Source organism: Anser anser, assembly GCF_964211835.1.
Source record: "Anser anser genome assembly, chromosome: 3".
Lineage (NCBI taxonomy): Eukaryota > Metazoa > Chordata > Aves > Anseriformes > Anatidae > Anser > Anser anser.
Genome location: NC_139722.1, coordinates 109,527,976 through 109,555,844, shown reverse-complemented (window position 1 = coordinate 109,555,844; position 27,869 = coordinate 109,527,976). Strand labels below are relative to the sequence as shown.

General features: G+C 50.9%; 3 protein-coding genes across 10 annotated transcripts; 1 reads left to right on the top strand and 2 right to left on the bottom strand.

Annotated features, from left to right (window-relative positions):
* Nucleotides 1-153: 153 nt before the first annotated feature.
* EIF4A3 (eukaryotic translation initiation factor 4A3) lies at nt 154-7,747 on the bottom strand. Its single transcript, XM_083832171.1, has 12 exons — nt 7,432-7,747; nt 7,073-7,145; nt 6,142-6,208; nt 5,130-5,192; nt 4,500-4,632; nt 3,339-3,419; nt 2,790-2,931; nt 1,966-2,104; nt 1,319-1,434; nt 794-901; nt 580-707; nt 154-357 (listed from the first exon to the last, which is right to left on the bottom strand). The coding sequence occupies exons 1-12, from the start codon at nt 7,709-7,711 to the stop codon at nt 341-343; spliced, it is 1,347 nt and encodes a 448-aa protein (XP_083688297.1). The 5' UTR covers nt 7,712-7,747; the 3' UTR covers nt 154-340.
* On the top strand, nt 7,643-24,817 carry NINL (ninein like). Of its 7 annotated transcripts, none has more exons than XM_083832154.1 (20): nt 7,719-7,857; nt 8,008-8,192; nt 9,313-9,535; nt 9,715-9,851; nt 9,932-10,069; nt 10,340-10,478; nt 11,161-11,271; nt 11,918-12,007; nt 13,807-13,906; nt 14,540-14,652; nt 15,143-15,468; nt 17,615-17,722; nt 18,395-18,464; nt 19,597-19,848; nt 20,214-20,426; nt 21,302-21,418; nt 21,513-21,753; nt 22,111-22,189; nt 23,607-23,712; nt 24,222-24,817. In XM_083832154.1, the coding sequence occupies exons 3-17, from the start codon at nt 9,464-9,466 to the stop codon at nt 21,699-21,701; spliced, it is 2,175 nt and encodes a 724-aa protein (XP_083688280.1). In that variant the 5' UTR covers nt 7,719-7,857; nt 8,008-8,192; nt 9,313-9,463; the 3' UTR covers nt 21,702-21,753; nt 22,111-22,189; nt 23,607-23,712; nt 24,222-24,817. The 7 variants fall into 7 exon arrangements, with proteins under 7 accessions (XP_083688279.1, XP_083688280.1, XP_083688278.1 ...); XM_083832152.1 differs by having other exon boundaries at nt 22,111-22,326; XM_083832153.1 differs by lacking the exon at nt 24,222-24,817 and having other exon boundaries at nt 7,643-7,748; nt 22,111-22,326.
* Nucleotides 23,577-26,731, bottom strand: GINS1 (GINS complex subunit 1). Of its 2 annotated transcripts, XM_083832172.1 has the most exons (7): nt 26,600-26,731; nt 26,443-26,507; nt 26,225-26,320; nt 25,820-25,910; nt 25,182-25,298; nt 24,201-24,275; nt 23,577-24,051 (listed from the first exon to the last, which is right to left on the bottom strand). In XM_083832172.1, the coding sequence occupies exons 1-7, from the start codon at nt 26,672-26,674 to the stop codon at nt 23,983-23,985; spliced, it is 588 nt and encodes a 195-aa protein (XP_083688298.1). In that variant the 5' UTR covers nt 26,675-26,731; the 3' UTR covers nt 23,577-23,982. The 2 variants fall into 2 exon arrangements, 1 of the variants encoding a protein (XP_083688298.1); XR_014582861.1 differs by lacking the exon at nt 23,577-24,051 and having other exon boundaries at nt 25,713-25,910.
* Nucleotides 26,732-27,869: the final 1,138 nt, after the last annotated feature.

The window sequence follows — 27,869 nt, the reverse complement described above, 5'->3', positions numbered from 1 at the left end:
CAGCAAGTGTAAGAGGTTGAACAGGAAGTCCTGTATTTTCTGAATCTAGATATCCTTGGTGTCCAGTGCTTTTTTGATTGTGCTAGCCTATTGTGGCAGTATCTCGAAGATTCCTGCCTGTTACTGTCTTAGGTTAAAGTAATCAGGCACAGATTATGGTAAAACTTCTTTTTTTTTTATTGAAAAACATGGGCAGGAGTAAAGACATTATTTACACAAGTTCCTGACTGCAGCCCAACTTAGGAACATATGACCAGCAGTATAAGGAAAAGGAGGTGGGTCCAAAACATAATTATGGAGGCTAACAAACGGTTTGATGGGTACTGATGAACGTGGACCTTCAGATAAGATCAGCAACTGAAATGAGAAAGTAAGAAAATGTAAGTATGCATCGAGTGGGCTGAAAGCAACAGCCCAGCAGGGAAGTGCACCCAGATTTTCTAGGGGGAGAAAAGGGGGTGTAGTTGGGAATGAGGCACATGACAAAACGAAGCCTCTGTCCCTTCTTCCAGCTGCAGTGCACCAGCTCCCCAGCAGAGAAGGGCAGCAGCAGCCTCCCCAGGGCAGGCCCACACTCACCGTTCATGGGCATCTCGTCTATCTGGGTGGAGTAGTACTGCTCGATGTCTCGCAGGATGCGGATGTCGTCGTTCTTCACAAAGTTGATAGCTACACCTTTTCGCCCATATCTGCCTGAGCGGCCAATTCTGTGGAGGTGGAAGGAAAGAGAGAGTGGAGCCACTGTGGGGAAGAGTAGCCCAGCTGCATTCCCTGATGTGAACACCAGGCTTACCTGTGTATGTAGAGTTCTCTGTTGTTGGGCAAGTCGTAATTAATGATCAGGGACACCTGAGGCACATCCAGGCCTCTAGCCCAAACATCTGTTGAGATAAGGACTCGGCTGCAAAGAGAAGGGGACAATTACTGCTGTTCCAGCCCTCTGAAGGTGTGTGAGGTGAGTTGTCTTTCCAGCACTGGGCCTCCCCTACCCTCCCCACAGCACACTGGCAGCATCCACAAGTCTGCTGTCCCATGCAGAACTGCCAGCCTTCAGGGGAGAGACAGTGCAGATCCAGCTTTCACCTATCTTAATTCTATGCCTACAAGTAGGAGCATTCCTCCTTGGAGGGTGAAGATCTCCCACCTCTGAGATACCATAAGAAGATGGATGGGAATCAGAGTTCTTCTGATTTTAAGCTAGACTAGGAACAAGGCCCTGAGAGAGGTTTTAAAGGAACCAGTCTTAGAAGCCTATGAGACATTAGAAGAAATCCTGACCTGAGGTAGCAATGATGTAAGGACTGTTTAAGGAATTTACCTTGCACCAGATCTGAACTCTTTCATGATGGATTCTCTCTCCTTCTGTGGCATGTCCCCATGCATGGATGAAACTGTGAAGTTGGCTTCTCTCATCTTCTCTGTGAGCCAGTCTACCTGTGGGTACAGCCAAGCAGCCTGGCTTAGCTATTTACTCATGGCAGCCAAATACGCTAGCTGGGCTTGGAGAATGTTTGAAGACAGATGCAAGGATGCACAGACATAAGGATTGAGAGACACTTTAACAAGCATTAGGGAGCTAAAGGAAGTAAACAGTCCTTACAGAGCATCAGCTCTATGACAGGGTTCCACGAACTCCCAAAGGAAAGGAATTAAGGACATTTATTCAAAAAGGGTGGTTTTGGTTTTGGGCTTACAAACAATTACAATAAGTACACTCTTACCCAACCAGTTCTGCTAGTCCAAAAAGGCAGCTCCTACCAACTACATCAGGTCTGCCTGTAACCTGTTGTTTACATTAGGCACATCCTAAAGACACGTTTAACCTCTGTTCTTACTGAATGATTCCCAACAGGGGAAACAATTAGGCCTTCTCGCTAGGTTTGTCCCAGCGTTCTCCTTAGAGTCACTCTCTTAGAGGAGACTCTCTGTGAGTGAAATAACACATCCATCTGGTAGCTACCGTACCTTTCTCTTGGTGTTACAGAAGATGACAGCCTGGGTGATGGTGAGCGTGTCGTAGAGATCGCACAAGGTGTCAAACTTCCATTCCTCCCTCTCCACAGCCACGAAAAACTGCTTGATTCCTTCCAGGGTCAACTCATCACTGTAGGGAAGAAGAAGAGCTATAACATGCCACAAGTAGGTGAATACAGATGATACAGGTAAAAGGGTTGGCTGTGGTTCAGCAGAGCTCACATCTCTGCCCTGGATGTAGTGGGTTGCTGGGTCTGCACCAAAGTCCGCGCTATTCTATGAAGTCCCTGGAGAATTCTGCTCTAAGAAAGGCCTCAAACATTACCTGTGCAACAGAGACATGAACTTGAGCACCCTCTCTGCTTTAGACAGCTTCAAAGGGAAACATTTCTGTTCTCATAATTTTTTACGTTCAAACATCTTAGCAAAAGAGACTTGAACAAAGGTAAGTAGGACATTGTAAGAGATCAGACAAGAGGAATGCTCTCCTAGCCAGGCTGCCTACTTACTCCTCTTGATTCTTGGTGAGTTCTAGTACCTAAAGATTTGTGGCAACGCCAGATGTAAGCTCTGCCTCCAGGGCCTTCAGGATCAGTCAGCTTTAGCATACTATGTGATAGCAAATTAATGGAAGATGCCTCTGGAGGAGCACAGGAGTCAGGCTGAGCAGCAGCAAACAGAACTGGACGAGGATTAAGTCAGACAGATGAGTCTGCTGCTGTCTGAAAGTGGGGCATGCGGACATCTGCAAATACCTAGTCAAACTGCACTGGGGAGAAGAACAGCTGTCTTCCTCATGTTCCAAGAAAACTCACCGTTTGACCAAGATGCGAATGGGGTCGGTCATGAATTTGTTGGTCATCTCCAGAATTTCGTGAGGCAGAGTGGCACTGATCAGAACCACCTGCGTAGCTGGAGGCAAGTATCTGTACACATCATAAATCTGCTCCTTAAAACCTGCAAAAGCAAATCAAGTAGCACAGGACACTTAGCATATCTTTCTCCTGAATATCCTCTTTTTTCATAGCTTGAGCTGAAATTCAGCATTGGGACTGTGCTATGAGAACAGCGAACAAATCAGTACTCACAGCCAGCATCACCCATCACACACCTCTCCCCAGTTCTCCCACCCCCACCCTGACATGGCTGCACTGTGCAGTACAGCACAAAGGGCAGCACTCAAGAATTTGTAACTACTGAAAAGGACATGAATGAATTAGACAAGGCACACTAAGTAGCTTGTTACAGCCTGTAACATAACTGTAATTGCCTAGCTTTGGCAGAAACAGTTGTTTTTACGAAGCGGAACCAACAACTGGGCCATAGTGGAATCTCAGAGAGTTGAGTAGAAAGAAGTGCTTTACCTTTATTGAGCATTTCGTCTGCTTCATCCAACACCAGCATTTTGATGGCTCGAGTCCTTAAACTTCGACGCCGAATCATATCTGTAAGATTTCACTTTGTAAGGTGAAAAGGCTCTGAAAGCAAGCGAGCCTACACTGCTCCCAGCCTGTCAGTGCATTTCGCTCGAGGAAGGACAGGCACTTCCCCTGTTGCCAACGGAGACTGGTGTTTGGTGATGGAAAAAAGCACACCCAAGGGCCACTGCGTGCCCTGCAACCAGGGGCATGTCTCTGCTGTTCAGCTAAGGGAGCACGGATCGCAGGGAAGCTCTCAGAATCTGACCTGTGGGAGGCTATTTGGTAACTGCACGCAGGCGAACCAGTCTCCCACAGCAACTGCAGCTGGATGTGAAATGCAAAGTGCTACCTGAAATTTCTGTCAGCAGAGTGGGCAAATCTGCCTCCTGCTTGAAGGAGCACATGGCTTTGTGTAACTCCTTAATACTGTCATGAAAAAGTATCTGCTCTAAAGCGTGCTGTTTGAAGCCAACAGTTTGGCAGCCACCAACTTTGTTTTTTTTTTTTTTCTTGCACTTAAGGAGACCAGCTCTGTGCTCTCCCAGTGACAGGTGCTCACTTAAGAAAGTGACACCTGTTTCTCAGAGATCCAGCAGATGTGAGCTTGAAGGCTAACGCTATCCCTGTGGTCATCACCATTAACAGTAAATATAAAAATCTCTGTTGCGAAACTACAAAGTACAGTTGTGTGTACATCTGATTTAAGAAAGAGCTAGGGATGGCCAGCACACAGAAAACATGGGCCTAATTCTGACATTCAGACAGACCCAGCTCCTCTCTCCTCTAAGACTATGAACTGTTTCCTGGGATTGCAGTATCTTCCTTGTTAAAAATTACCCAGTAGCATGAAAAAGAAGAGTAAAGAACCATTTCAACAATGAAATGCAAAATATAAACAGAGAAAATCCCCACTGGTTTCTCTAATTTCAGATATTATTCCAGTAAATTCACACCTTGTTGTAATTCAGCACACTTTAAATTAATGGTGTCACAATAAATGCAGTGCTCATGTTATCTCAAATCTAAGCGCACAAAATCTGCACGGTGTTCCCATGGCTCAACTCATCTGAACCCGGAGGGATGCAGCCTCGCAGAGCTCCTTACCGAACACCCGGCCTGGAGTGCCAGCTACAACGTGCTGCCCATAATCCAGCTTTCGAATATCTTCCCCCACGTTGGTGCCTCCAATGCAGGCATGGCACTGGACGTTCATGTAGTCTCCCAGAGCAAGAAGACCCTGTTTTGACACAAAGGAACGGATTAACTAACTGAGCTCTCATGAAATTTGTTATCTGTGAAAAGCTGTAGGTCTGCATGGCTGTATGGTATTTTTTTCAGAAGATGTAAGCTCAATAAAAATAGACTTTTTGTTTTAGTTGGTACCCAAATCTCCTCAATGGCAGGCTTTCAAACACTCAGTCTCCAGGGATGATAACTTCTAAAAAAGTACTGTCCTTAAAAATTCAGGTTTCCTACCTGATTTTTGTCTTACACGGTTTTACTACCGTGTAAAACCTTAGACTGCTAACCAACAGGGTCACGGAACCAAGAACAGATACAACGTGGATTGGAAAAACAGTCCTTTATCAGGATTTCTTATTCCTTTCAGGAAAACACGTAAACACTTCCAGAAAGAAAAAGCAGAAGCTGCACTTCTAGCTCTGCTGGGAGACAGCTGGGAATTGGCAGCAGGCCTTGCAAGTGCTTTACGGATGGTGATTTAGATGCTCCTACCTTCTGAATCTGTACAGCCAGCTCCCGAGTTGGCGCTAAGATCAGGGCCTGGGTCTCACGAACCTGACAAGAACAGGCAATTGTGGCAGTTAGTCACGGGGCAGATACCATCCAAGCGTAACGTGCAACAGATCCCGTGGCACTCTGAAACGTCACACTTGAAGTACTCACACAGTAACAGCCTCTTACATTAAGTTACTTTTGACAACAGCTTGTTTGGGTGGTTCTTCATTTGACAGCTTGCTTTCTACCTAATTTCTGAAAATAATTATAGAAGTGCGTACTCAATTTACAGAAGACCAGAAAGAAACTTAAGCGACCAAAATTTCATATTTCCAGTTCACATAAAAACCTTGCGCTGCACAAAAATAATGTTTTGAAGTGTTGGATTTGAAAATTGCTGTGAGTACTTTACAGAAACAAAGCAAAAAGCTGACCTTTTCATTCAGAACACGCAACATTTATTTTTACAACCCCAGGCAGTGACAGGTGAATGGCAATCAAGGCTTTACTTAAAGGAGTACCAGCCCACAGAAAATCATTTTACTCATCATCTACACACTCAAGTGGATATTTCAAAAACCATTAGATGGACATGGTACCCCTGAGCAGAACACAAGCAAACGTTTGTCAGTCAGAAGTCTGCGTCTGATTCTGTGCAACGTATGCAGCTGTTCAGATGGGTCAGCAATGCTGTTAGGACTGCTGAGGGCAAATCTGCCTGCTGAGAGATTAACTTAGCCCTCTAACAGCAAAATAAAACTGTATGAATGAGGCCAGCTATTAAAACCAACTTTATAAGATTTTTTTCTGAATGTATTTCGTCAAGGTGGGTTTAACAGCTAAACCGATGAAATTTTCAGAAAGAATTTTGCCTCAATTTCACTGCCCATAATTAAGAGTTCAATGTAAAGCTTCATTTGTTCACTCTAACAAACAGAGGCTTTTATGGTGATGAATCTATTGATTAAAAAGACAACAAGCAAACTTTCAGCACGTGCTGTGAAGTTACCTGTATATCCAAGCACTGCAGAACGGAGATGGAGAACGTTGCTGTTTTTCCTGTTCCGGACTGTGACCTGAGAAACAGACGTTTGGTGAACGCTCTGCTCTCCATTTCTGGATAAACAACACAGGCAATTTCAATATATTCCACCTCTCTGCCCTAAGAACTGCCATTCATTTGCTGAAAACAAGTGAATATTGCCAACAGCGTATCCCACAAATCTTTGTTATGATCACAGCGTGGTTTGCAGACACACAGCTTTAAAGACTGTAGTACCAGAGACAAAGCACTATCTATTACAGGGTCCCTGGCTCTGGCGTGGTTACTCTTTATCAGATCAGCACTTCAGCTTTCTGCAATCTGTCTCGGAAGATTTTTGTTTGTTTGTTTTTTAAAGGAAATGTTAGATCACAGAATCCAACAGTAGCTTGAGTTGGATGGGATCTTAAAGATCATCTGGTTCCACTCCCCCCGCCATGGGCAGGGACACCTCCCACCAGACCAGGCTGCCCAAAGCCCCATCCAGCCTGGCCTTGAACACCTTCTGGGATGGGCCATCCACAGCTTCTCTGGCAAGGTGTTGCTGTGCCTCACCACCCTCACGGTGAAAATTTTTTTCCTAATATCCAATCTGAACCTATCCTCTCTTAGTTTAAAGCCGTTACCCCTTGTCCTATCACTCCACTCCCTGACAAAGTGTCCCTCCCAACTTTCCTGTAGGCCCCTTTAGGTATTAGAAGGCCGCTGTAAAGGGTCTCCCTGGGATCTGCTAAGCTAACACAACCCAGAAGGCTACCAATTCCCACTAGCGACCCCAAAAGATTTTTCCCAACCACATGCTTTTTGGCCACCAGAAACACCAGTTTTCCCCCTGCATATTCATCCCCTTGGCATGCTGGCACTCCTCCGGCCTTGCAGACAACGAGCAGCCACGTACTGTGCGATCACGTCCCGGCCCTTGATGATCTGCTTGATGGCTCTCTGCTGGATGGCCGATGGCTTCTCGAACCCTGTGGGAACGGCCGTTAAGGACGCGTGCCCGTGGCCCCACCACACACACACAAACACCCCCATTCCCTTTCCCTTCCCCTTCTTCCCTTCTCTTCCTTTCCCCTCCCCTCCCCATTTTCCCTTCCCCTTCTTCCCTTCCCTTCCTCTTCTTCCCTTCCCTTCCCTCCCCTCCCCATTTTCCCTTCCCCATTTTCCCTTCCCCTCCTTCCCTTCCCCTCCCCATTTTCCCTCCCCTCCCCCCCTTCCCCTCCCCATTTTCCCTTCCCTTCCCCTCCCCCCCCTCACCGTAGGCGTAGATGCCCCGCAGCAGGTCCTCCCGCAGCCCCATGGTGTCGAAGGTGGGCGTCACGTCCACCTCCTCGCTCGTCTCGAACTCCACCTTGGTCATGTCCTCCTCCTTCATCAGCCGCTTCCTCGCCGAGCCGCTGCCGCCCCCGGAGCCCGCCGAGCCCGACATGGCCGCGGCCTCTCCCGCCGCCGCCGCCTCACACGAGAGACCAGGCCGCTGCGCGGAGCGCGCATGCGCAGGGGCGGGGTTGACGGAGCCAGAGGCGGGAGTGCGCATGCGCCGTGAGGGAAGCGAGGGCGGGCGGTGGGTGCGGGTGAGTGGGGGGTGTTGCTACTTGCCGTCAGTTCCCGTCGGACATTTTCTCTCCTCCCCCGCACCTTTTTTTGTCCTTTTTCCGCCGGGATTTGACGCTGATCCGTCTGGTGAGCGGCGGTAGGGCGCGAGGGAGCGGGGTGAAGCTGTGTCGGGGGAGGTTTTGAAGTCGCGTTGTGTTTGTGCTGTAAAAAATGATAATAATGGGGGGTGTTGGTGTCTGAAGGGGCTGCTTCACCCTCCTGTGCCTCTTCTCCCAGCCTCGTTTTTTAGGAAATTGGAGGCTTCAAGGCAGCACGGGTGGCCCGGCCACACAGCACGCCAGGATCGAGGCTGTTGGTGCTCTGTGGGATGAAGGAAGTCAGGAAGGTTTCTTCTGGCAGGGACCCCACCGGTCGCCCTCGCCTGCAGCTCCCCCGAGGTGCTTCCCCTCAGGCCTGGATCCGTAAGTCATGGCCAGTTCCTTGCACAGGGCGCTTCGTTTCCGTTTCACGTCTGTACAACGTCTTGCAGGCACAAATCCAGCTATCGCACCTTGAAGGGTTTCGCTGTTTCCCCACAAAATTCAGTCCTAAAGAATGGGTCCTGCTGAGAGCAGTTCGGGCCGAGATGTTTCGTTTCACAAGGGAGTGGTTTAATAGACGTTAGTTGAGGGTGGCGACTTGGGGAGTTTTCTACGTGTTGGTCATTTTTTGGGGATGGTCTGGGCTTCACCCGCTGCGTGGTGACTGAATGGCCCCCTTGGGTGCTGCTTTCACCTGTGCAGGTGGAGTGGGACGGTGAAGCTGAACAACAGAGCTCTCAACTCTGGTCTTTTTACAGGGGGGAGAGGGATGCATATCCTAGCAGAAGGGAAAAGTTACCCCAATTGTAACACTGGCTTCAGAAGCTCTGACATCTCTGTACCACTTGTGACTGAGGTTGTCACCCTTTTAGCACGTGGAGTGAATTTCATTCATCTTTTCCATGTTTGATATAATATATTTTTTCTTCTTGGTGCTTTTATCCCAAGGATTAACAATGCAGTTGCAAATGCTTTTGAAGTAACTGCTTTAATGCACTGAAGTGGAAGAGGAAAGGCCTCCTCCAAACCTGGAATGAAATTGGGGCTCTTGGAGATGTTACCAGCCCTGTTTTGGCTTTCTGGCAATCGGGTTCTGCTCTTTGAGTCAGCGTGGCTGAATCTCACCTTTGAGTCAGGGAGGGCCAAGATGATCTCAGCTCCATTTTAACTTCTAGGCCAAACACAATGTTGTCTCGCAGTCCCTGTCTGACAGTTTTCGACATACCACTGCATGCTCTATAACTTTTGTTGGCCTTTCTGATACTGCATTTTCACGGGTGTGTAGGGAGACCAGTGTGTGGTCTGTGGCTTCCAACCTGCTCCTTGTCATTGCCTTAGAGGTGGCTCATGGCATCTCCCTTCTGGCAGCTTGGTGTTGTTTTTAGAACTTTCCCCAGTATTGATGGGGTCCCTGGAGCTTCAGTATTGAAAGCCGTTAGTTTTTCTCTGCCTGTTTTGTCCCACTGACTTTCCTCTGTTGCTTTTTTACCTGGCATCACAGGAGAGTGAGCATCCTTCCTGCCAAGCTGTGTGAGCCCACATCTCTCCAGCATCAGCACTAGATTCACCAAACCTGAATTTGTCATTGCTGTCTGAGCCCTGGAAAAACTTCAAGGAGATCTTCAAGGTCCCTGGCACTGTTTTTTCTGGTGATGGCGAGCGAAGTGAGCAACAAGGCCTTCCAGCAAGCAGCCATCTGGGGTGGAAGAAGCGCTTGCAGGCAGGTTTGTGAGGGAGGGCTGGCTTTGGCCACCCCAAGGCTGGGGAAAATCTGGGGAGGATATGATCAAAGCCTGTTTGTGATACGGGGAGTGTCTCTAACACTGGAGAGTGGTCAGCTGGTGTAACAGTAGAAGTGTTGGAAGAGGGGGGAGAGCAACTCCGGTCTGTGTTTTTCTTTCAGAGGCCAAGCAGCAGCCCAGAGGAGCAGGGGAGCCTGGCAGAGGTGCCCGCAGCCTTGGGCAGTGCACTTATGGTCCCCAGGAGTGGGCTTCAGCATGCCGCTGTCACCTCCTACGCATACAAACTCCAGTGCCTCAGGTAAGGGAGGCTGCTGTGAGGAGGGCCCTTGTGTGAGGTGCGTGGGGTGTCTCTGAATGTGTCGCTCGCTGTGCCTGCAGGATCCAGGTGAAGCAGATCTGCAGGGAGAGGGACAAAGCAAGGCTGGATTTGGAGAAAGCGGAGAGACGCTGCCTGCAGCTTGGCAGGGAGTTGAACGAGCAGTACGTCGCCCTTGAGCACAGCCAGAGCAAGCTCAAGTAGGAGGGGCTCTTTTGTTTGGGCAGGGAAAGTGTGGGTGCCCACAGTCTCTTCCTCCTGTCCCAGTTTTCCTTTCTCACTTGCTTGGCTGTTGTATCAGTGGCAGAGAAGTCCCTGAAGACCCCTTATGCTGTGTGCACGTCACTTATGGTTCCAACATCCCTCCCCAAACAAGTTCTTGTCTTCTGCTTTTTGTGGGGTGAGCAGGGATGCCTGGACCTCATGGTAATCTGTGAATGTGCTTCGGTCACGTTGCTTGCCTGTTCCAGGGATGTTCAAACTGAAATGGAGGCAAAGGAGCTGCTTTTGCAGCAAGCAGTCAACCGTCAAGCAAAGCTGGAGGCTGATGCACAGTTCCTCCAGGGCAAAGAGACCAGCCTGCATGGACGACTGAACCTCATGATGAGGGTGAGTAAAACTGCCCTGGATGAAATGTCCTCACTCTAGAGGAGGAGGCAAAGTATAGGCGGTGATTAAGACAGATAGTTTGTCGTGCTTTTGGTGGGAATGGCAGGGGTTTTATGGAGAAAAAATAATTAGCCACATGCATCACATTGAGTTAAAATACAGACCTTGTTCCCTTGCTGTAACATTATTGAAGCCTCGTGTTTTCTGTTGGGAATGATTTGGCCCTTAGCAGCACCTGAACAGCTGATCGCTGAGGCTAAAATTGTGGCAGGGACCATGACAAGGAACAGAGACAAACGTGTCCCTGTGCTTGGGATGTTCCCAGTGCAGTTCAACGTACTCATGCAGACAGAGATAGCTCAGGACCTGACGCTTGTTGGCTGCGAGGGAAGCCATAGGTTTGTGAAGCAAAGGCAGAGACAAGCCTACAGGGCCATCTAGATGTTATTCTGCAAAACCTACTCCTTCATCTGGCCTTTGGAGAGACAAGCCAAACCCCAGCACACATGGTGTGTATCAGCACCGTGCTGTCCAAAGCAGGGGCTCTTGCCAGCCGTGCTGTGTTCAGCGTGCTGATGTGCCAGTGTTTTACAGCTCCCTGTTGTAGGCCCATGACTTACGAACCCATCCTGCGATGTGAGGACCCACAGCATCAAGAGAATCTTCTCCTTTTTGTCTGCAGGAGAACGCACAGCTGCAAAACAAGGTCACGGAGATGGCTGAGAAACTGGTGGCCTCTGAGAAGCTGGTGCTGGAGCTGCAGAAAGAGCTCAACCTCGTTGTGAAGGACAAGGTAGCCTTTCTTTCTGTACTGCGGTTAAGTAGGATCTTTTTAGGAACTCAACAAAAGATTGACCCTTTCCTTTGAAATTTTGTGTATTACATCTCAGTTGCAGGTTCCCCTCTCCCCTTGAATTCCTTTTGCACATTAATGACAGCCTGAAAAGAAAAAAATACTGGCTTTTAATTTACACCTTATAAAGTCTGAAAGAAAAAGAAGGAAGAAAGTTTGCAAGTGTAGAAAATTAGACAAATCTAAATTTTTCAAGTGAGAACTTTAGAGTTTGGTTTTAAGAAAAGAAAACCTTTCTTTTTCACGAGTATTGAAGTAAAGGGTTACTTCTTAGTTAGAATTGGTAGTAAAGGGTTCCACTGCAGCGAGGAACCTGGTGAAATGGATCTGGGGAAAAAAATGAGTCTGTGTTCTCTGGAGCCAGTTTGGGGAAGTCAGCTTGCCTGTAGTTTGGTATCTCTGACATGAAGAAAAATACTTTTCCCCCTCCTTCTGCATTTGACCCATCCTACAGGTGTCAGTAGGAACCCTTCTCCTGAATCTGAGGGTTTAACACCATCACTCCAGTGATTTTGTAGAGCTTTTGACTCTCCATTTGTAGAGATGCTAATTTCCTTGATGGGAAGTGTTCCTTGTGCTTGTGCAGCTGGAGCAGGTGGAGCCCCACAGCCCAGAGCTCCTGACCCAGAGTGAGCGCTTTGCGGAGATTGTGCTGGAATACGAGCGGCAGTGCCAGGTACGGGTGGGCAGCTCTCCTGCAGAGCTGCTGTGAAAAGACAGCTGTCATCTGCACGTCTGTGGGGCTGGTGCAGAGGAGTGGGGCAGCTGTGATCAGAGTGTGGAGGTGGGGGGGTCCCTCTGGCCTTGCTCGGCACCTTTTGGCAGGAGGCAGGACACAGCTGTGCCCCTGGTAAAGAAGGCTGGTGCCTCTCCCACAGCTTGTGATCCTCTGTGGATTGGTTCCCCTGCTGGGGTACTGGGAGAGGGGAGTGGGGTTGGGCTGTAAATTCCCACTTTTCTCTAGCCATGGGCTCTTGTGTCTGGGGACTGTGTAGCTCCAGACCACTCTGTGCTCTGTTGCAAGGTATTTCCCCTTGAGTACAAGGGGGTGGCTGCGCTCCTCTGGAAGGCATGCTGGCAGCTAAATTCTTCTTTTTTTGTTTTTCCCCTTCCTCTTTCTGGTCCCCACTTGACAACCCCCACAAAACTCCTTGCTGCTGGACTCTGCTAGAGAGTCAAGGTGAGGCTGTCCAGGTACCTGGTGCGTGCGTGGGTCTGGCATTGGTGTTGTGCTCGTTGCACCTCCTGCATGGCGCTGTGCCCAGAGCTTTGGGCACTCTGGAGTGTGAGCACAGCTTCTTGCATGTTGTGAGTTGCTGGGTGCTCTCTGTGTTAGCTCCCGAGCGTGCATAGTCCAGCACTTACTGCGTTGTCCTTGTTTCCAAGTGCTGTGTGTGACTGGGGACCGCTACCAAGCAGAGATGGTGGCTTATCAAGTCACTACAGCAGGGGCTGAGATCTGTGCAGTTGCAGCAAAGCCCTTTGGATTCAGCAGACAGCCCCTCCTGAAGCTGTGATTAAAGGCAAACATGCTGGAGCGCTATCCAGCGCAGCGGTGCTCCAGGTGGCACCAGAGGGTTGGAGATGCTTGGTGCTGGAATTGTTCCTGCAGCTGAGCTGCCCCAGGGTGGTTGATGCAGGTGCTGCTGGATGGAGATGAAGCCTTTGGGCTTCATCTGCCCACGTGAAAGCACCCTCTTGGGTTTCTCCTTTCCCTTTGCTGAATGCTGGCAGCCTTCCTCCTCCTCCTCTGTCTGCTCTTTTGTTTAGAATGGAGATTAAGCAAACTGGCTCTGCTTTTACCTAGATCTGCTTGGTTGTATATTTTTAAATTGGGATCCGTGGAAGTCCCTTAGTCTCTTGCAGCCCCTCAGTTTTCTGGATGGGGCAGCACATGGGATGTAATTTGATGCCCACTCAAAGTGGATGGCGCGGAGGGAGGCAGGATTCCTTGTATGCTGTGACTTCCAGTGCAGTGTTTGAAGCGTGAAGTGAGACGAGCAGGTGCCCAGCTCCAGATATGCACGTGGAAGTGGCTCATTGCACAGCGTGGTGTTCAGCTCTGGGACTCCTTGCTGTAGGGCAGTGTTGACACTGAGACTGGATAGAGGCCAGCACAGGAATTTGAGAGCTCTCTGCCCTAAGCGGGCAGTGGGGTCTGCCCCGTGCCGTGCTTCCCATGAGATCAGCGCCCTCTCACCTCATTTTGTTCCTGCTGCAACCAGGAAACATTCCCTTGTGGGCCCTGCGTGGCTTTCATTTCTTCTCTGGCTCTTCCAAAATATCTCATCTCTGCCTGTTTGGAGAGGAAGAAAACCCCCCTGCCTCATTCTCTGACCATGGTGACGAGAGGGAGCTTTGCCCTTCCTGCTGTGAGAGACCCCAAGCGCTCCCAGCTGCTGGGAGCCATGGCCTCTTGGCCACTCGCAGCCCTGGAAAGCTTCACAGCTGTACCATAACCAGTCTCTACCTCAGGTGCTGTGGGACCAGAACGGCGTGCTGCGGAGGGAGCTGGAAGCGCTGCGTCTTCAGCTGCGGCAGGAGAGCAGGGCCAAGCGGGGGCTGCCAGCTGCAGGTAAAATGCAGAAGGGTTTGTTGCATCTCCATCTTGACAAAGAGCAAGGTTTTCTGGTGGTGGGGCTTTCACGGGAGTGTGGAGTGGTTGGTTGTGCCAGAGCCGCTGCTCCTCCTGTTTTTGGCGCTGGGCAGCCTTGGGAGGAAAGAAGGGAGTGATGGATGGTGAGGAAGGAGACGTGGAGGGAAGGAGGCTCTTCCAACGCGTGAGCTGGTGACGGTGCCTTGTGGACTAGGCAGCTGGCTGTGAACAGGCAGATTTTCACTGTAGAGGACAGTGAGGAGGTAATGTAGTAAAGGAGAAATAGACTGGGGGTTGGGAGGTTCAGGTTGAGCATTAGGAAAAAACTTCTTGCACAGAGGGGTGACGTAGCCCTTACGGGACTGGGACTGGTTTCTACATAGAAGGGGGACCTGTGTCATTGGGGGTTGTTGGGATTTGTCTGGATGAAGCTGCAGCCGTCCCGATCTAGCTTTGGTGATAGTCCTTCTCTGAGCAGGAGGTAGGACTGGAGAGCCAGAGGTCCAGATTCCAGCACTTCCAGGAGTCTGTGGCCATCCCAAGCATCAAGCACAGGGGCAGTGGATCCAGTCCTGTCTGCAAGCCTGTCCTCATAGGGCTTCTCTCTCCCAGTGTGCCTTTCTCCCGGCCCTCTGGTTCCCAATTCTGCGTGCACAGAGACGTCACTCACAGTGGAGCAGCTCCGAGAGCAGCTGCAGGACCTGAAGGTGCAGCTGGAAACCAAGGTGAGAGCTATGGGAGCAGATGTCTGACTTCGCAGCACGACTGCTTGGTGAATGGAGGGGGGACACCTGTCTTCCCCTGCCCATTTTAGCTGGTAGGAAGATGTCGAGCCCTCGCTGGCTGGCAAAGGCTCTGTGGATGTCTCCTCTGTCACCTCGCATCGACCTGGGAGCTGTGGGAGCAGCAGCTCCTCACTGCCACCTCTTGGGCAAAGAACTGCTCTGCAGGGTGGAGGAAGGATGGAGGGGCTGCAGGTAATGATGCCCCCCTTCTCTCCAGGGTCCCCGTGCTGCAAACAAGGAGAAAGGGGGAGCAGTGCTGGCTGCTGGGGAAGCTGGGACCCGCTGAGGGCTGCTGTGTGAGACTGGTTATCGTGCTAGGTTCAGTAGGGACCAGAAACCACTAGATCTGTCTGAATTTGAGCTATTGGAGGAGAGGGGGGGCTCTCAGGAGGACGGTGCTATTACCCCAAGTTTTGTCTCTCTCCAACAGGTAAGCTATTACGAGAAGGAAATTGAGTTAATGAGGAAAAACTTTGAAAGAGAGAAGAAGGACAGCAAAAAAAGCTTCAAGGCTGAGATGAGCAAGGTGGAAGGCCAGAAAAGAGACCTGGAAGAAACGGTTGCAAAGTACGAGGCTGTAATCGATGGCCTGAAAGCGCAAAAATGTGTGCGGAGCCTGGAGCTGGAGGAGGAGCTTGAGATGGAGCAGGCCGGGGGAGGAACACAGCTCCCTGAAGATGTATGCTGTCCAAGGCAGCAGCTGCAGCGGGAAGGAGAAGAGCTGAGGACGCAGTGCAGGGACAGAGAGGGCCTGAGGTCTGGTATTGTTCTCTTTCTGCGGCTGAGTGGGAGACTGGGGATGGACGCATCCCCTGCTCGTACCAGAATGGGGCTGGGGAGATTTCTTATGGGGCTGGAGAGCTTCAGTTTTGGAAGAAAATCTGGGCATTGTTGCAGGGCTGCAGTAATTCAAAGTGAGATGTCTAAACTCCCCTTACATGAGGGCTTTTATTTCAAGTCTTCAGTTTTCCCTCTGTGTTCTACAAGCTTGTGTCAGAGCCAGTGCCCCTCAAAGTCTGTATCTCAAAACAGCGAGGGAAATGATTTTTTTTTCACTAGTGTTTTCTTATGATCTTTCTCTTTCTTTGTTCTTCAGCAAACTTGCCTCTACTTCCTAGATCATTGAGATCTGCTGTCTTAAAAGCAGCAAAAAAAGGGCTTAATTTTCTTTATTTGGCCAAAATAGATTGGCTTGCACAAGAGTAAGGTAGTCACTGAATGAATAATCATCCTTCTTTCCTATGCTTCTGGTTTTGATTCTGCAACCTTCCCAGGGGACAGAATGGGTTCGTGGAGGAGACTGCGGAGGAATTGGACAGGAAACTGTTCATGCCTGTGCCCTCCTGCTTCTCAGCACGCCCCATGACTGCCCCCTACCTTTTCTCTTGCCCCATTTGCCTCACTGTCCCTTTGTGTTCTTCATGACCTCTTGCCAGGACCAGAGGCTGCTTCAGCAGCACACAAGAGGAGGATTTTACTAGGTTGCCAGCCCAGTTTTAGGGCAAGAGGAGCTGAGATACGGGGTAGGTGTAGGAGAAGGGAAGTGACTCAACTAGGGTTTGTGGCAGAGAAGAGAAACAAACTTGAATAACAGAGAATAACAGAAGCTGGAACCAAAGCTGAAGGCGTTTGTCGTGGAGAAGCAAAAGCTTGGTACACAAGGGGCTGTGTTTGGGAAGGAAGCAGAGAGCGCAAAGTAAGGTTTGCCTTCACCCAGCAGGCACAGCAGCATGTCAGGACATAGATGTGATCTGGAGGGCAAAAAGAGGAAGAAACCCAGGGAGACAGAGCAGCACAGTGGCACGGGGAGAAACGTGACAGTCAGGCTGTCAGAATGGAGCCGAAGAGGGAGAGGAACAGGCTGAAGCTGGAGGTGCTACAGCTCAAAAATGTCACGTACTAGCTGGAAAATGAACCCGAAGCTCGAGAGAGTGGCAGGTTTGAGTGCTAAGGCAGTTTGTACAACTCACCTCGTGCTGCTGCTGCAAAAAAAAAGCAGATGCCTTGTGTAACACAGGGCTGCTCAACAACATGTTGGTCCAAGACACTCCGACAGCAGCTCTGTTCTGTCCTGACGCTCTGACAGCAGCTTCGTTCTGTCTTGCTGTCCCCCGCGTGTCCTTTCCTGCCTGTGGGAGTGTGGTCAGAGAGCTGGGATGTGCTCACGTGGCTGTGGCTGGCTGCGCTTGTCTCCTCTGCCTTGCGCAGCTGGACGTGGGTGGTGGAGGTGCCAGAGGGAGAACAGCACGTGAATCCTGATGTGAGACCGATTCAGAGAGCGGCTGCTGTGTGGGGCGTCCTGCCAAGCATCAGGGGGAGCAAATGCCACGCAGCGCACTTGTCTTCTCGCTTGGAGAAGAGAGCGAGAACTTCCCCACTCAGCTCCTCTGCCTCCCACACGCAGTGCCAAAAACTGCAGTGCTGCTGGGGCAGACAGGCCGTTCTGCTGAGGAATTGGGATCCTGTGGGGACGTGGAGGTTAGCAGCAGCTGTTGGATAGGGCTGTACAGCTTAACACAGGGCCGAGCTGCCTTCCAGCAGGTGCCAGCATTTGTGGCCTCAGGGGAGACTGGGGGTACCCATGGGAGTGGAAGGACAATAAGGCAGCGAGGCTTCCTTACATTTAGGCTCATAGCTGTTGTCTTCTGATGCTGTGTGTCCTTAATCCCTTTTATTTCCCTTCCCTTGAAGACCTGCTCCTTCTCTACCCCTGACATCTCTTGATTGTCCCTACACATTTTGCCTGAGCCATTGGATGGATGTTTCTCAGACTTCTTTAGTTCTTGATGTCCTTGCAAGGCAAATGGGAATAGAGCAGGGAGCCTGCATAGGATGCCAAGAGCAAACTGGGCCTTTGCACGATTTTTGCATGATTTTCTCATTCTGCTGTCTCTCCCTGCAGGGGAGACCTGTGCTGGCTGCTGGAGGAGAACAGCTTGCTGAAAAGTCAACTTGGGAGCCTCCAGCAAGAGCTGAGGGAGGCAAAGGAGAAGGGCAGCAGACTTGATGAGTAAGGGAGGAACCAGCTACGGGAGGCTGGCAAATGTGTGTATAGCTAACACTTGTAAAAGGGACTGCCTCTCAGGTGCATTTACTAGGTTTCTGCTGTCTCAGGCTGCCTTTTGATTGCTCATTTCCAAAAGCCAGCGCTCTCACCTACTTTATTCCATGTGAAAGCTGCCAGTGCTGGGCCAGGCCTGGCCAAAGGCTCAGGCAGGGCAGAGGATAGGGTTCAGAGGTGGGCTTGGGGAAGGCACTGGGGACAGAGGTATGCTGAGGGAGGAAAGGGTGGGATTCTCAGTTATGTGAACTTTTTGGTCAGTGGCCTGCTGCTGCCTTAGGAAGCTTGGGATAGGGACTGGGTTCACCCACTGAACTGTGAATCAGGGAGCCGGGTTTCCATTGTGGTTGGTTTCAAGAGTCTGTTAAGCTGGCTTTCCCACTGCACTTCATTCCCTGATTTTTAGGCCTCTGACAATGTTGCAGGACTTCGGTTGTCCCCAGTTGTTTTCCCTGAAGTAGGCTGAGGCACCCAACCCACTCCAGTCGGTTCAGGACCACGTCCATTTTGGCCTGGTTTTGCTTCGTTTTGTAGGGCAAGACTGGATGTGTGGCTCTCTGAAATGGGGGCTGTGTTTGTTGCTGTCTGGCTTGAAGCTGATCATTTCCCTCTCCCTGACAGGAGACACGTGAGCGAGTTGGGCAGAGAGGAGGTACAAGAGCTGGCTGAAATACCACAGTTGATGGAGTCGGTAAGAAGCCATTAACACTGACTGACAGACTCTTGGCTGAAGGGTTTAGGAGGGCAAAATCTGAACCTGCCTATGGAGGAGAATGGGAATGCGTGCTTCAAACATCCAAACCTAGTTTTGCTTTTAGAACCAGCTTCATTTTGTAGCTTCTCAAGTAGGGAAAAGATGTGTCACAAAGGCCTGTGAAGGCCTTTAGAGAAGAGAAAGGTCATATTTACTACAAAGCCTCTAGAGAGGTCCTTTTTACTTATTCCCCCAGAAATTTTGCTCACTCCCAGTCTCAAACCCACATGCTCACAAGCCCTTGAACACGTGTGCGCAAAAGGCCTGGCCAGGATTGCTTGTGTGCAACGTGGACAAAGGTTGCAGGCTGTCAAATTCGTTCCCATTCCTGGGATTCCTTGTGACTCAGAACTGCAGTCTGCTTTGTGGAAATATCTTTCGTACCCTTCAGGGCCATCACCTGCAACAGGGAGGGCCTTTGCTGACCCTTGCTGAGTTCAACTTCCATAAACCTTAGGCCACAGACTCAAAGCCTGCTGTCTGGTTTTCCTCTTCTGGAGGAGAGCTATTTCTGTTGCCTCTTTTCCTGGGAGGCTAGCAGGGGTGGTGTGGGGGATTTATTGCCACCCTGGTGTTAGATGCGGGCTTCCTGCTGACACGTTATTTGTGCTGTGGTCTGGTCAGACCACGGGCCAGCATGGCTGTTGGGAATGGTGTCCTGGGAACAACGTTGAGGGGCTGGTTTCCTTTGGTGTTGATGGAGGCTGCTCTTGTAGCCCTTGTTCCGTTCTCGTTGCCTACGTTTCCATTCATGCTGCGTTCACACCAACCTTAATATTTCTGTTATGCATCTCTATGGTCAGACCCTAGTCCACCTCGCTGCTTTTCCCGGCAGCTTCCTCCAGGGTTATCAGCTGCGTGGATTTTCTTAACCACAAATGCTGTTCCTGAACACGGCTGCTGGGATTTGGTCAGGCTGGGAAATGAGGGCACATGTCCCCGGTGTATGCAAGGTCCTGCAGTGACAGCAGGGCTCTTGGTTGAGGACCCAGTAGGGACAGGTAAAGTCTCTGTTAGTGCTCATCCCGCTCTAAACCTCTGTGCATTTTTGTTCCTGAATGTTTTCCAGAGTGAGAAGAACAAAAGCGAGGTCTCCCAGCTGAACACCAAGCTGTATCAGCTGAGCCGTGAGCTCCCAGAGCATGAGGCCAGCCACAGCGCCGGCCCTGCCACCACACAGCTGCAGAGCCAGAGGCTGGTGGAAGCTGAGCAGCTGCAAGGAGCGGAGATGGCCGCAAGGCCAGAGCACCACCGGCAGCATGCAACGTGTTGGACGGAGATGGAACTGCTTTGGCAGCAGCTCAAGGCCTCGCAGGAGAAGGTGGGTGCTGCTCGGTCAGTGACAGGGTGGCAGGCTGCTGAGCGGCCCCTGTGGTGTTGGTGTTGCCCTGCTCAGGGCCATGTTGGGCATCTTCCCCAGGCAGAAAGGACTGTCCTCTTCCTTTTTGGGGCAGACAAAGGACTTGTCCTCCTGCAGCTCCCAGCAGTCTCCATCCCTGGCTTTGCAGGCTGCCTGGCAAGCACCTCTGCCATGGTCCTGCTGCTCTGCCGTGGGTGTGCTGATGTGAGAGCTGGGGTAGGGGCTGAGCGTGCTGCCTGACCTCTCCTCTCACCTGCAGCACACCCTGGGGCTGCCCCACTGCTGGCACAAAACTGTAACCAGCTCTCCGCCTTTCTGTGTTGCAGCTCTTAGAAGCCAAAGCAAGCCTGAGCCTGGCCCAGACTCGGCATGCGCTGCAGCTGCAGCAGGCCAAGGCCCAGATGAACAACATGGTGCCAAAGAAACAGTTCGAGCAGCTGCAAACCAGCTTGAGGGAGGAACAGTGCAGGGCTCAGCGGCTCCAGGAAAACCTCCGTTGGCAGGCTGAGCAGGCACACAGGCAGCTGGTCAGGACGCAGGTGAGCAGGGACTTGTAGGAGCTCAGTCAAGGGTGCCAGAGGGAGCACTGCCAGCCTGGAAGGTGGTTGGGGTCGCCAGAGGTTTGGGTGGAAGATGCTGCACATCAAGAGCCCCCATAGGAAATGCACTTGATCTTCATATTCCAGCTGCAGTTTTACTTCCTTGTGAACCCAGTCACCAGCCTGTGCTTGAAGAGGAGCCCTCCCCACCCCAATCTACTTACCTCAGGCCAGATACCTTGCCCCTTAGCGGGGCAGGAGCCATCCAGGGAGACCCTGTGCTGGCTCAGGCCTGGGAAAGAGAACTTGAGCCCTCTACGTGGAGATGTAGCCTGCACGGAGTGGGATGGCTTTATCTGTAGGGCATTGGGTCAACAGGGTGTTGGGGTTTTGTGTGTTCATCCTCTGTTTCAGGACACTGTGATTCAGTCAGACTGACCTGGGCACAGATGGAACAAATCATAACCTAAGGGATTAAAACAAGTGGACACAGCAACTGCATCCAGGGAAATTTAATTATGTTTCTCCCTAGGTTTTTCTGGGCACAGGTGTGATAAGGAAGACCATTGGCTTATTTTTGTCTTTTTAATAGAAAAAAGCATTGCTGGGAAAGCTGTGTCTTGTCTTGAAATAGGTTGGTGCTGACCAAGGGAAGGTTGTGGGCTTTAGGCACTCCCCCACTGCTCTTGCATCCTGAATGTCTTCTGCTGATCCCACAATCACGCTGCATAGAATGGCTTGGGTTGGAAGGGACCTTAAAGATCATCCAGTTCCAACCTCGAAGAGAAGAGTGTGAAGATCTGTGTGGTCTGGGGGTGCTGGGGGCCAGGTGGGTGCTGGGACGGCCTGACGTTAGGCTTCGTTGCCCGCTGCAGGAGGAACACGAGCGTCTGCTGCAGGCGGCCATGGAGCAGGCGGAGGGGCTGGAGCGTGAGCTGAGGAGCGCTGAAGCCGTGCTGGCAGACAGGGCAGCTCACCTCAAGGACGCACAGGTGGGTGCAGGAGGGGCTGGTGCTGCGTGTCCCTGCCGGGCTGGGAGCCCTCTGAGGGCACGCTGAACCTTAAAGCTTCCTCTCCTCGCTGCAGGCCCAGCTCTCCAGGAACAAACTGCTGATCGAAGACCTCCGTAAGGAGAACAGGGGGTTTGCAATGGCCCTGCAGGCGGCAGAGCTGAAGCAGAAAAGCACCGAGGAGAAGAACCAGGTGTTGGAGGAGCAGGCCTCGGCCCTGAAGCAGCTCATTGGAAAAATCACACCGGCATCTTTGAGTGTGTAATGGGGCGCCTGCTGTGGCAGCCCTGCTGCTGAACCTGGCCGGGACTTGTCAGGTAGGTGTGGAAGGTGAGATCTGGCTGGGGTGGGAAATCAGCTTCGTCCTCCCTGATCTTGCCAGAATTTTCCTGGGTAGAAAGTAGAAAATTGAGAGACCAGAGTCCTTCAAGGAAATTGGTCCTGCGGATAGTTGAATTGCTCCTCTGCAGAGAGTTGCTGTTGGGGCCACCTTGTTACAGGTGGAAAGCCAGGGCAGGAGAGCTGCAGGTTCCTCAATCTGGCTCACTGCGAGCAGGAAAGCTGCATCGTGGCACTAAAATGCATGCAATAGTAGCAGCAGCTCCTGCCATCTTGCCTGCTCTGAATTTCAGGAACCTCTTGTAACTGATGCTGAACTCTTTTATTCCTTACAGTTCCTCTTGGGCTCTACGAGACGAAGCCTGAAGCTTCCTAAAGCCTGAGCCTAGGATCCAAACCAACATCGCCTCTGTGGTGAGCAGGCCAGAGGGGGCTCCTCTTTTGATTTGAGCCTCCAAAGGCTGGGGGTGGTGCTTGTGTCCCCGGTGCAGTGCTGTACTTCAGCAAGCCATCCTTACTGCGCTTCCTCAAAAAGGAGACCAGGAGGCAGGGTAAGTGAAGTGCAGCACCTTGCCTTCCTTCTTAGTCTTCACACACTAGCACCGAGTACTGCTCTTGCCAAAATAAACTGTAAAAAGGCCACAAAGCCAAGCGCTCACATGAGCAAATACCAGGTTTATAGATCGGCATGGGGTGTTACCCTCTGCGTGGAGGATGCATCATTGCCATTACATCCCTGCCTTGCTTTGTGCGGGGCCAGGGGTGTTTAGGTGGGGGCTATCGTTGCTGCTGTGAAAGGACTCCTGGGGTTTTGGTAGGGGGGCTGTGGTGACTACTGCAGGAGAGACAAGCCTAACTGCCTCAGGGTAGTGAAGCAGAGGCTAGGTCACTACAAGACAGAAGGCTTAAATATCAGGCTGTTGTTGGCACAAGAACAAAAGGGGATAAATTGGCCATGAACTAAAACTCAGCTGCTGCCTGTAATTCCCAGCTTGGCAGGGCAGCCCCTTGCCATGGGGGACAGGACAGGGACGATGGAAGGAGAGGGCTGGAGGCTGACTGAGGCCTCCGGTTTAGGGGTGCTCTTCCTGCCATGGTGGAGGACAGCTGAGCTTCTTGCTTTGCCTTGGGGCAGCCCTGATTCTAGGGGCTCCCGGGGAAGCTGCATGATGGCAAGGAGGGAAGTCCATGCAGGGTGGCAAAACAAGCCAGGGTTAGCTTGGATGTTCCTTGGCTGAGGCTGGGAGAGCAGTGCAAAAACGGCCTGAATGCTTTATCCTCTATCTGCATTCTTCCCTAAGGTATCGGGTTTTGGGTTCTGGCTAGGGAAACCTGTGATCTTACACAGAACTTATGTTTTTAGAAGCATTATCTCAGCCAGTACTCAAAACTGAGCAGTTCCATTATGAAAACTATAGGAGGAGCAGCTCTGCAGTCTTGCTGTTTCAGTGCTTACAAAGTCCTTACAACCCTCTGCTCTCTCTTCCACCCCTCCTCCAAGTAGTCCCTAAGCCCTGCCAGACCAGGGTGCTGGGGAAGGTGACCCCATAGAGAAGGAGGCACAGTCAGCAGTGCTCATTCACTCAGCACCTTAAGAAAGCACATTTATAGGCCTCTGATGGGAGACAAAGCTGTGTCTAGTCCTGGAAAGCTCTTTCAGCCTAACCTGACATGTGGAAGAGTTCAGAGACACCTAAATAACCAGTGAAGCATCACCCTGCCAGGACAAGATGGGTTGGACCAGAGATCCAGGTCAGAGAGTGTTTAACGAACAGAACATTGACTCTTGAACTATGAAAACTGAAGGCTGAAGCAGTTCTTTATTTTGCAGCTGTGGTGTTCTCCCAGCTTCCACAGCCCAGCTGGTCAGCCTCTCCCGAAGGCACAGGGTGAACAAAGAGCTGCTCCAAGCCCAACAGCATTCACAGAACCTGCAGGTAGCTGTGGGGCTTGGATACAATGGCAGGATTCCCAGGCTTGCTACGTTACCAGTATGCACCCTTTGGTCACGCAGTGCTGCCCAGTATGGTTTGCACGCTTTATAAACTTGGAGCTGGTCTTCATGTCAGGCAGTAACAGCTGTTGCACGGAGCTGGAGGGTGCTCCGTGCAGAGATGCTGAGGTGGCTGAAGTCCTGCACGCACCAGGGTTCGCTCTCCATTATGCACAGGGCATCAGGCAAAGGCTGTCCCTCCTGTCCGGCACGCTTACGACAGGATGTGCTCCAAGACTCCTTGTCTGATTAACTGCTCGCATTTCCAGCGGGGCAAAAAGTGCTGCGTGGAAACACAGACAAGTTTTTCCCTGAAATCCAGGGGTGCCAGATCAGGCAGGGCTGAACCCCAGGCCTTGGGCACATCATGGGAGTGAAAGGGAAGGAAAAGAACAGGAAAGGGTTAGGACTGCAAGCTCTTGTTATGAGTACCTGGCTATTCTTCTTCAACAGGACTGTGGTTCCATCTTCGATCTCAAATTCTCCATAGTCCCTTAAGCACCGCACCTGCAAAGCAGAAGGGCAGCAGTCTCTGGATCAACAGACCTCCCCTAGAAAATATCGGACAGTACCGCTGACTTAAAACACGTGCTCCAGAAGTCCACGTATGGACACACTCCTACCCATCTGCCGGAGCCTCATGTAGAGCCAACCTGGAAATGCAGAACCAGACTGATCCTGCAGCCTGGGGGCTCTACCTGATGTTCTCTTCCTGCCTTTGCCTGGAGCAAGAAGCACCAGTGAGCAGACCCAGCCCTCCAGAGACTAGAGGAAGACCAACCCTTCGGAACAGCAGCAGCATTTCCAGGAGAACCTCCCCACACGCAGCAGGAAATGCCAGTCTGTTAACACTGAAACAGTCTTAAAGAGGAGGCTGATTGCCACCACGTGTTCTTTCTAAGAGAGTAAAAGAACAGAGCACTTTAGCCACTGACTGGTACAATTTTTCACATGCTCTTGGATGGTTATATCAGCTGTGTAAAATTATTTATAGTCTCATCTATCAAAGTCCATTTAAAATAATAATAAACCTCACCTAATTAACAACCTATAACGTAGGAACAAGGTTTCTAATCAAAGAGTTCTTTGAAAGGAAGAGTTAAGTTTCTGCAAAATAAATACTTAAAAACTTTTTACTGTGGTTCAGACCCCTCACCCCTACCGCACCAATTCCCTGCAGACCAGTAATTCATGTTTCAACATAATTTGAGCCCTCAGTAGGTGAAGAAGTAAAATACTGGCAGGAAGGAGTTTAAACAGGAAAGCATAAGAGGTTGTGGAAGCTTTGGTGCTCTGGAAGGCTTTACTCAAAGAACTTCCTAACAGGGAGGGAAGTAAAAAAAAAAACTGAAAAAGAAGAGACAGCTGGGCAAAAAATGTTTGTTCACAGACAAGTCGCCACTCTTCACTTACTTCGATGTACAGGCTCTTTGGAGGTTTTATGTCCTGCGTCAGGTCCAGCCCCTCCTCTCCTCCTACTGACCTCATGTAGGTAGCCAGGGACTTTTTGTACCGATTGAACCACTCCACCTGCAGACATCAACAGCAGTCCCTCAGGCAAAGCCATGCAGCTCATGCTGAAAGACAGGTGCCTGATGAGCGAGATGCAGTTTGTTTGTGCTGTCAGACCTCTGTTCGTGGCAGCCAACAGTGAATGCAAGTTCTTCTGAAGGGAAAAACTGTCCTGGACACAGAGCAATCTGGATTCAGGCTAGCACACATGCAGAGAACACCATTAGGAGCTCTGTACTTCAGTCCAGAGAGAGAATTTGAGAACAGCACGTAGAGACCAGAGTTCTGCTGGCTGTGAGCGGGATCTAATGAAGGCCACACGATCCTTTAAGTCGCCAGGCATTACCTGTACTCATTGTACATTCAGGATTGCACCCTTAGAACATGAAGAAACAGATTGACGTGTACAGAAAAGCACGTGAAATGTCTTACGGTTTTAGTAGGGAGGGGGGAAGGTCATCCATTTTTGACTGTACTAAATAATCCACTGGGGAGAGTAAGTGGAAGGAGGGGAACGGTGCGAGACGAGGCAGACTCACTTCCTCAGCTGACATGTGGAACTGGATGGCGTTCGGCAGGATGCTGCCATATTCCCACCTGAGCGCTCGGATCCGCAGCAACCGGTCGTACCTGGGGCAAGAAACGAGGGGCACAACCAGCACCTTCACCATACCCCGGTCCGCCCTCAGAGCAGAGGGCAAAGGCTCTGGTTACCCTACCTTAATCCTTCTAAAGGATGTCATTTTTGTTAAAAGGGTGGGATTTTTGGCCTCTTTGTTAATTAAAACTTTTAAAGCGCAGGAGTAAGCGGTCTTCCATATGGTTTTTGGTGATGCCAGCGGGGAACAGGGGCAGCCCCGTTGGCTGGACAGAGGAACCGAGGGCAGGTAGCTCGGGTTGGGGTCCCCAGCACCCCCCCCCTCCGTACCCCCCGGGGTACTCACAGGTAGGCCACGATGCAGCGCTGGTTCCGCAGCAGGCAGCAGTGGCGAAACCGGATGAGGAAAATCAGGTCCGTCCGGCCCGATTTCGCTTCGGACCTGGGAGAAGAGCCGCGTTACACCGGGACGGGACGGGACGGGACGGGGCGGGGCGGGGCGGGGCGGGGCGGGGCGGGGCGGGGCACGACGGGACCCCCTGAACCCCGCCCCGCGGCACTCACACGTCCGCCTGGTTCCGCTCGTACAGCGCCCGCATCTCCTCCAGCGCCTGCCGCAGCTCCTCCGCCTGCAGCACGGGAGGCACTCGGTGAGGACGAGCCCCGGGGGTCCCGTCCCGGTCCCGGTCCCAGTCCCAGTCCTCCCCCCGTCCCCGCTCACCCGGAACGGCGGCAGGTGCCCGCCCGCGGCGCGCTGCAGCTCCCGCACCAGCCCCACCGCCCGCTCCCCCGCCATGCCGCCGCGGCGCGCGCGCGGGAAAGCCGCGCCGCCCCGCAGCCAATGGGAGGCGGCCGAGGGGGCGGGGCCTCCGGGGGACACGCCCCCCCTCCCCGCGGGGACCGCCCAGGCGCGCGCGCGCGCCGGGGACGCCCTGGGAGCGCCCCTGGGGTTCCCGAGCTTTGGGGGGCGGGGGGGAAGACTTGGCATGATGTTGTGTGTTGATTGTTTTTTTTAAAATTGCATTTTAAAATCCCATTTTTAATTGCATTTTTTAAAATTGAATTTTTAATTGCATTTTAAAAATTGTATTATTTCGTTTTTAAATTGCATTTTTAAATCGCATTTTTAAAATCGCACTTTGTTTTTTTAATTACATTTTAAAAATCGCATTCTTTTGTTTTTAAATTGTATTCTTTTTTAATTGCATTTTTAAAATCGCATTCTTTTGCTTTTTTAAATCGCCTTTTTAAATTGCATTTTTTTTAAGTTGCCTAGTTGTTTTTTTAAATTGCATCTTTAAAATTGCATCTTTTGGTTTTAATATCATTTTTAAATCGCATTTTTGTTTTTAATTACATTTTTAATCGCTTTTAAAATTACATTTTTAATTGCCTTTTTAAAATTGCATTTTAATTGCTTTTTTTAAAGTGCATTTTTAAAATTGCATTTCTTAAATTGCATTTTTGAGCCATTTTTTTAAGCTGCATTTTTAAATGGCATTTTAAATTGTTTCTTAAAATAGCATCTTTAAAATCACATTTTTAAAATTGTATTTTAAAATTGCATTTTGAAACAATTCAATTAAAAAAAAATATATTTTTTTAAAGAAAGGCATGCCTGTTTTCACCACTCCTCTTTTGGGTCTTCTCCAGGGTGCTACACACTGTCGTCTCTCTGATGACCCCTCCCTGTGCCACCCCATCCCGTCCTGCTCCATCTCCAGCATCCTCCAAACCCGAAGCCTCTCAGAACTGCAGGGTGTGGGAGGGAAGAAAAGATGTGAGGCCCGTTTCCAGGTGGGGCAGGGAACCTTTTAGTTCCCGACACCCAGGAAATGGAAATAAAAACCTGGCGGCCCATCCGAGCTAGAAGTGATAAGGGCATCAAATGTCTGTCCCTAATTCCAGCTGCAGCTGCTGCAAATCGGCTGCTGGGGTTTGCTGGGGGTTGGAAACGTAACTGAGCCCGAGTGAGCGTCGGGCTCTGCCTC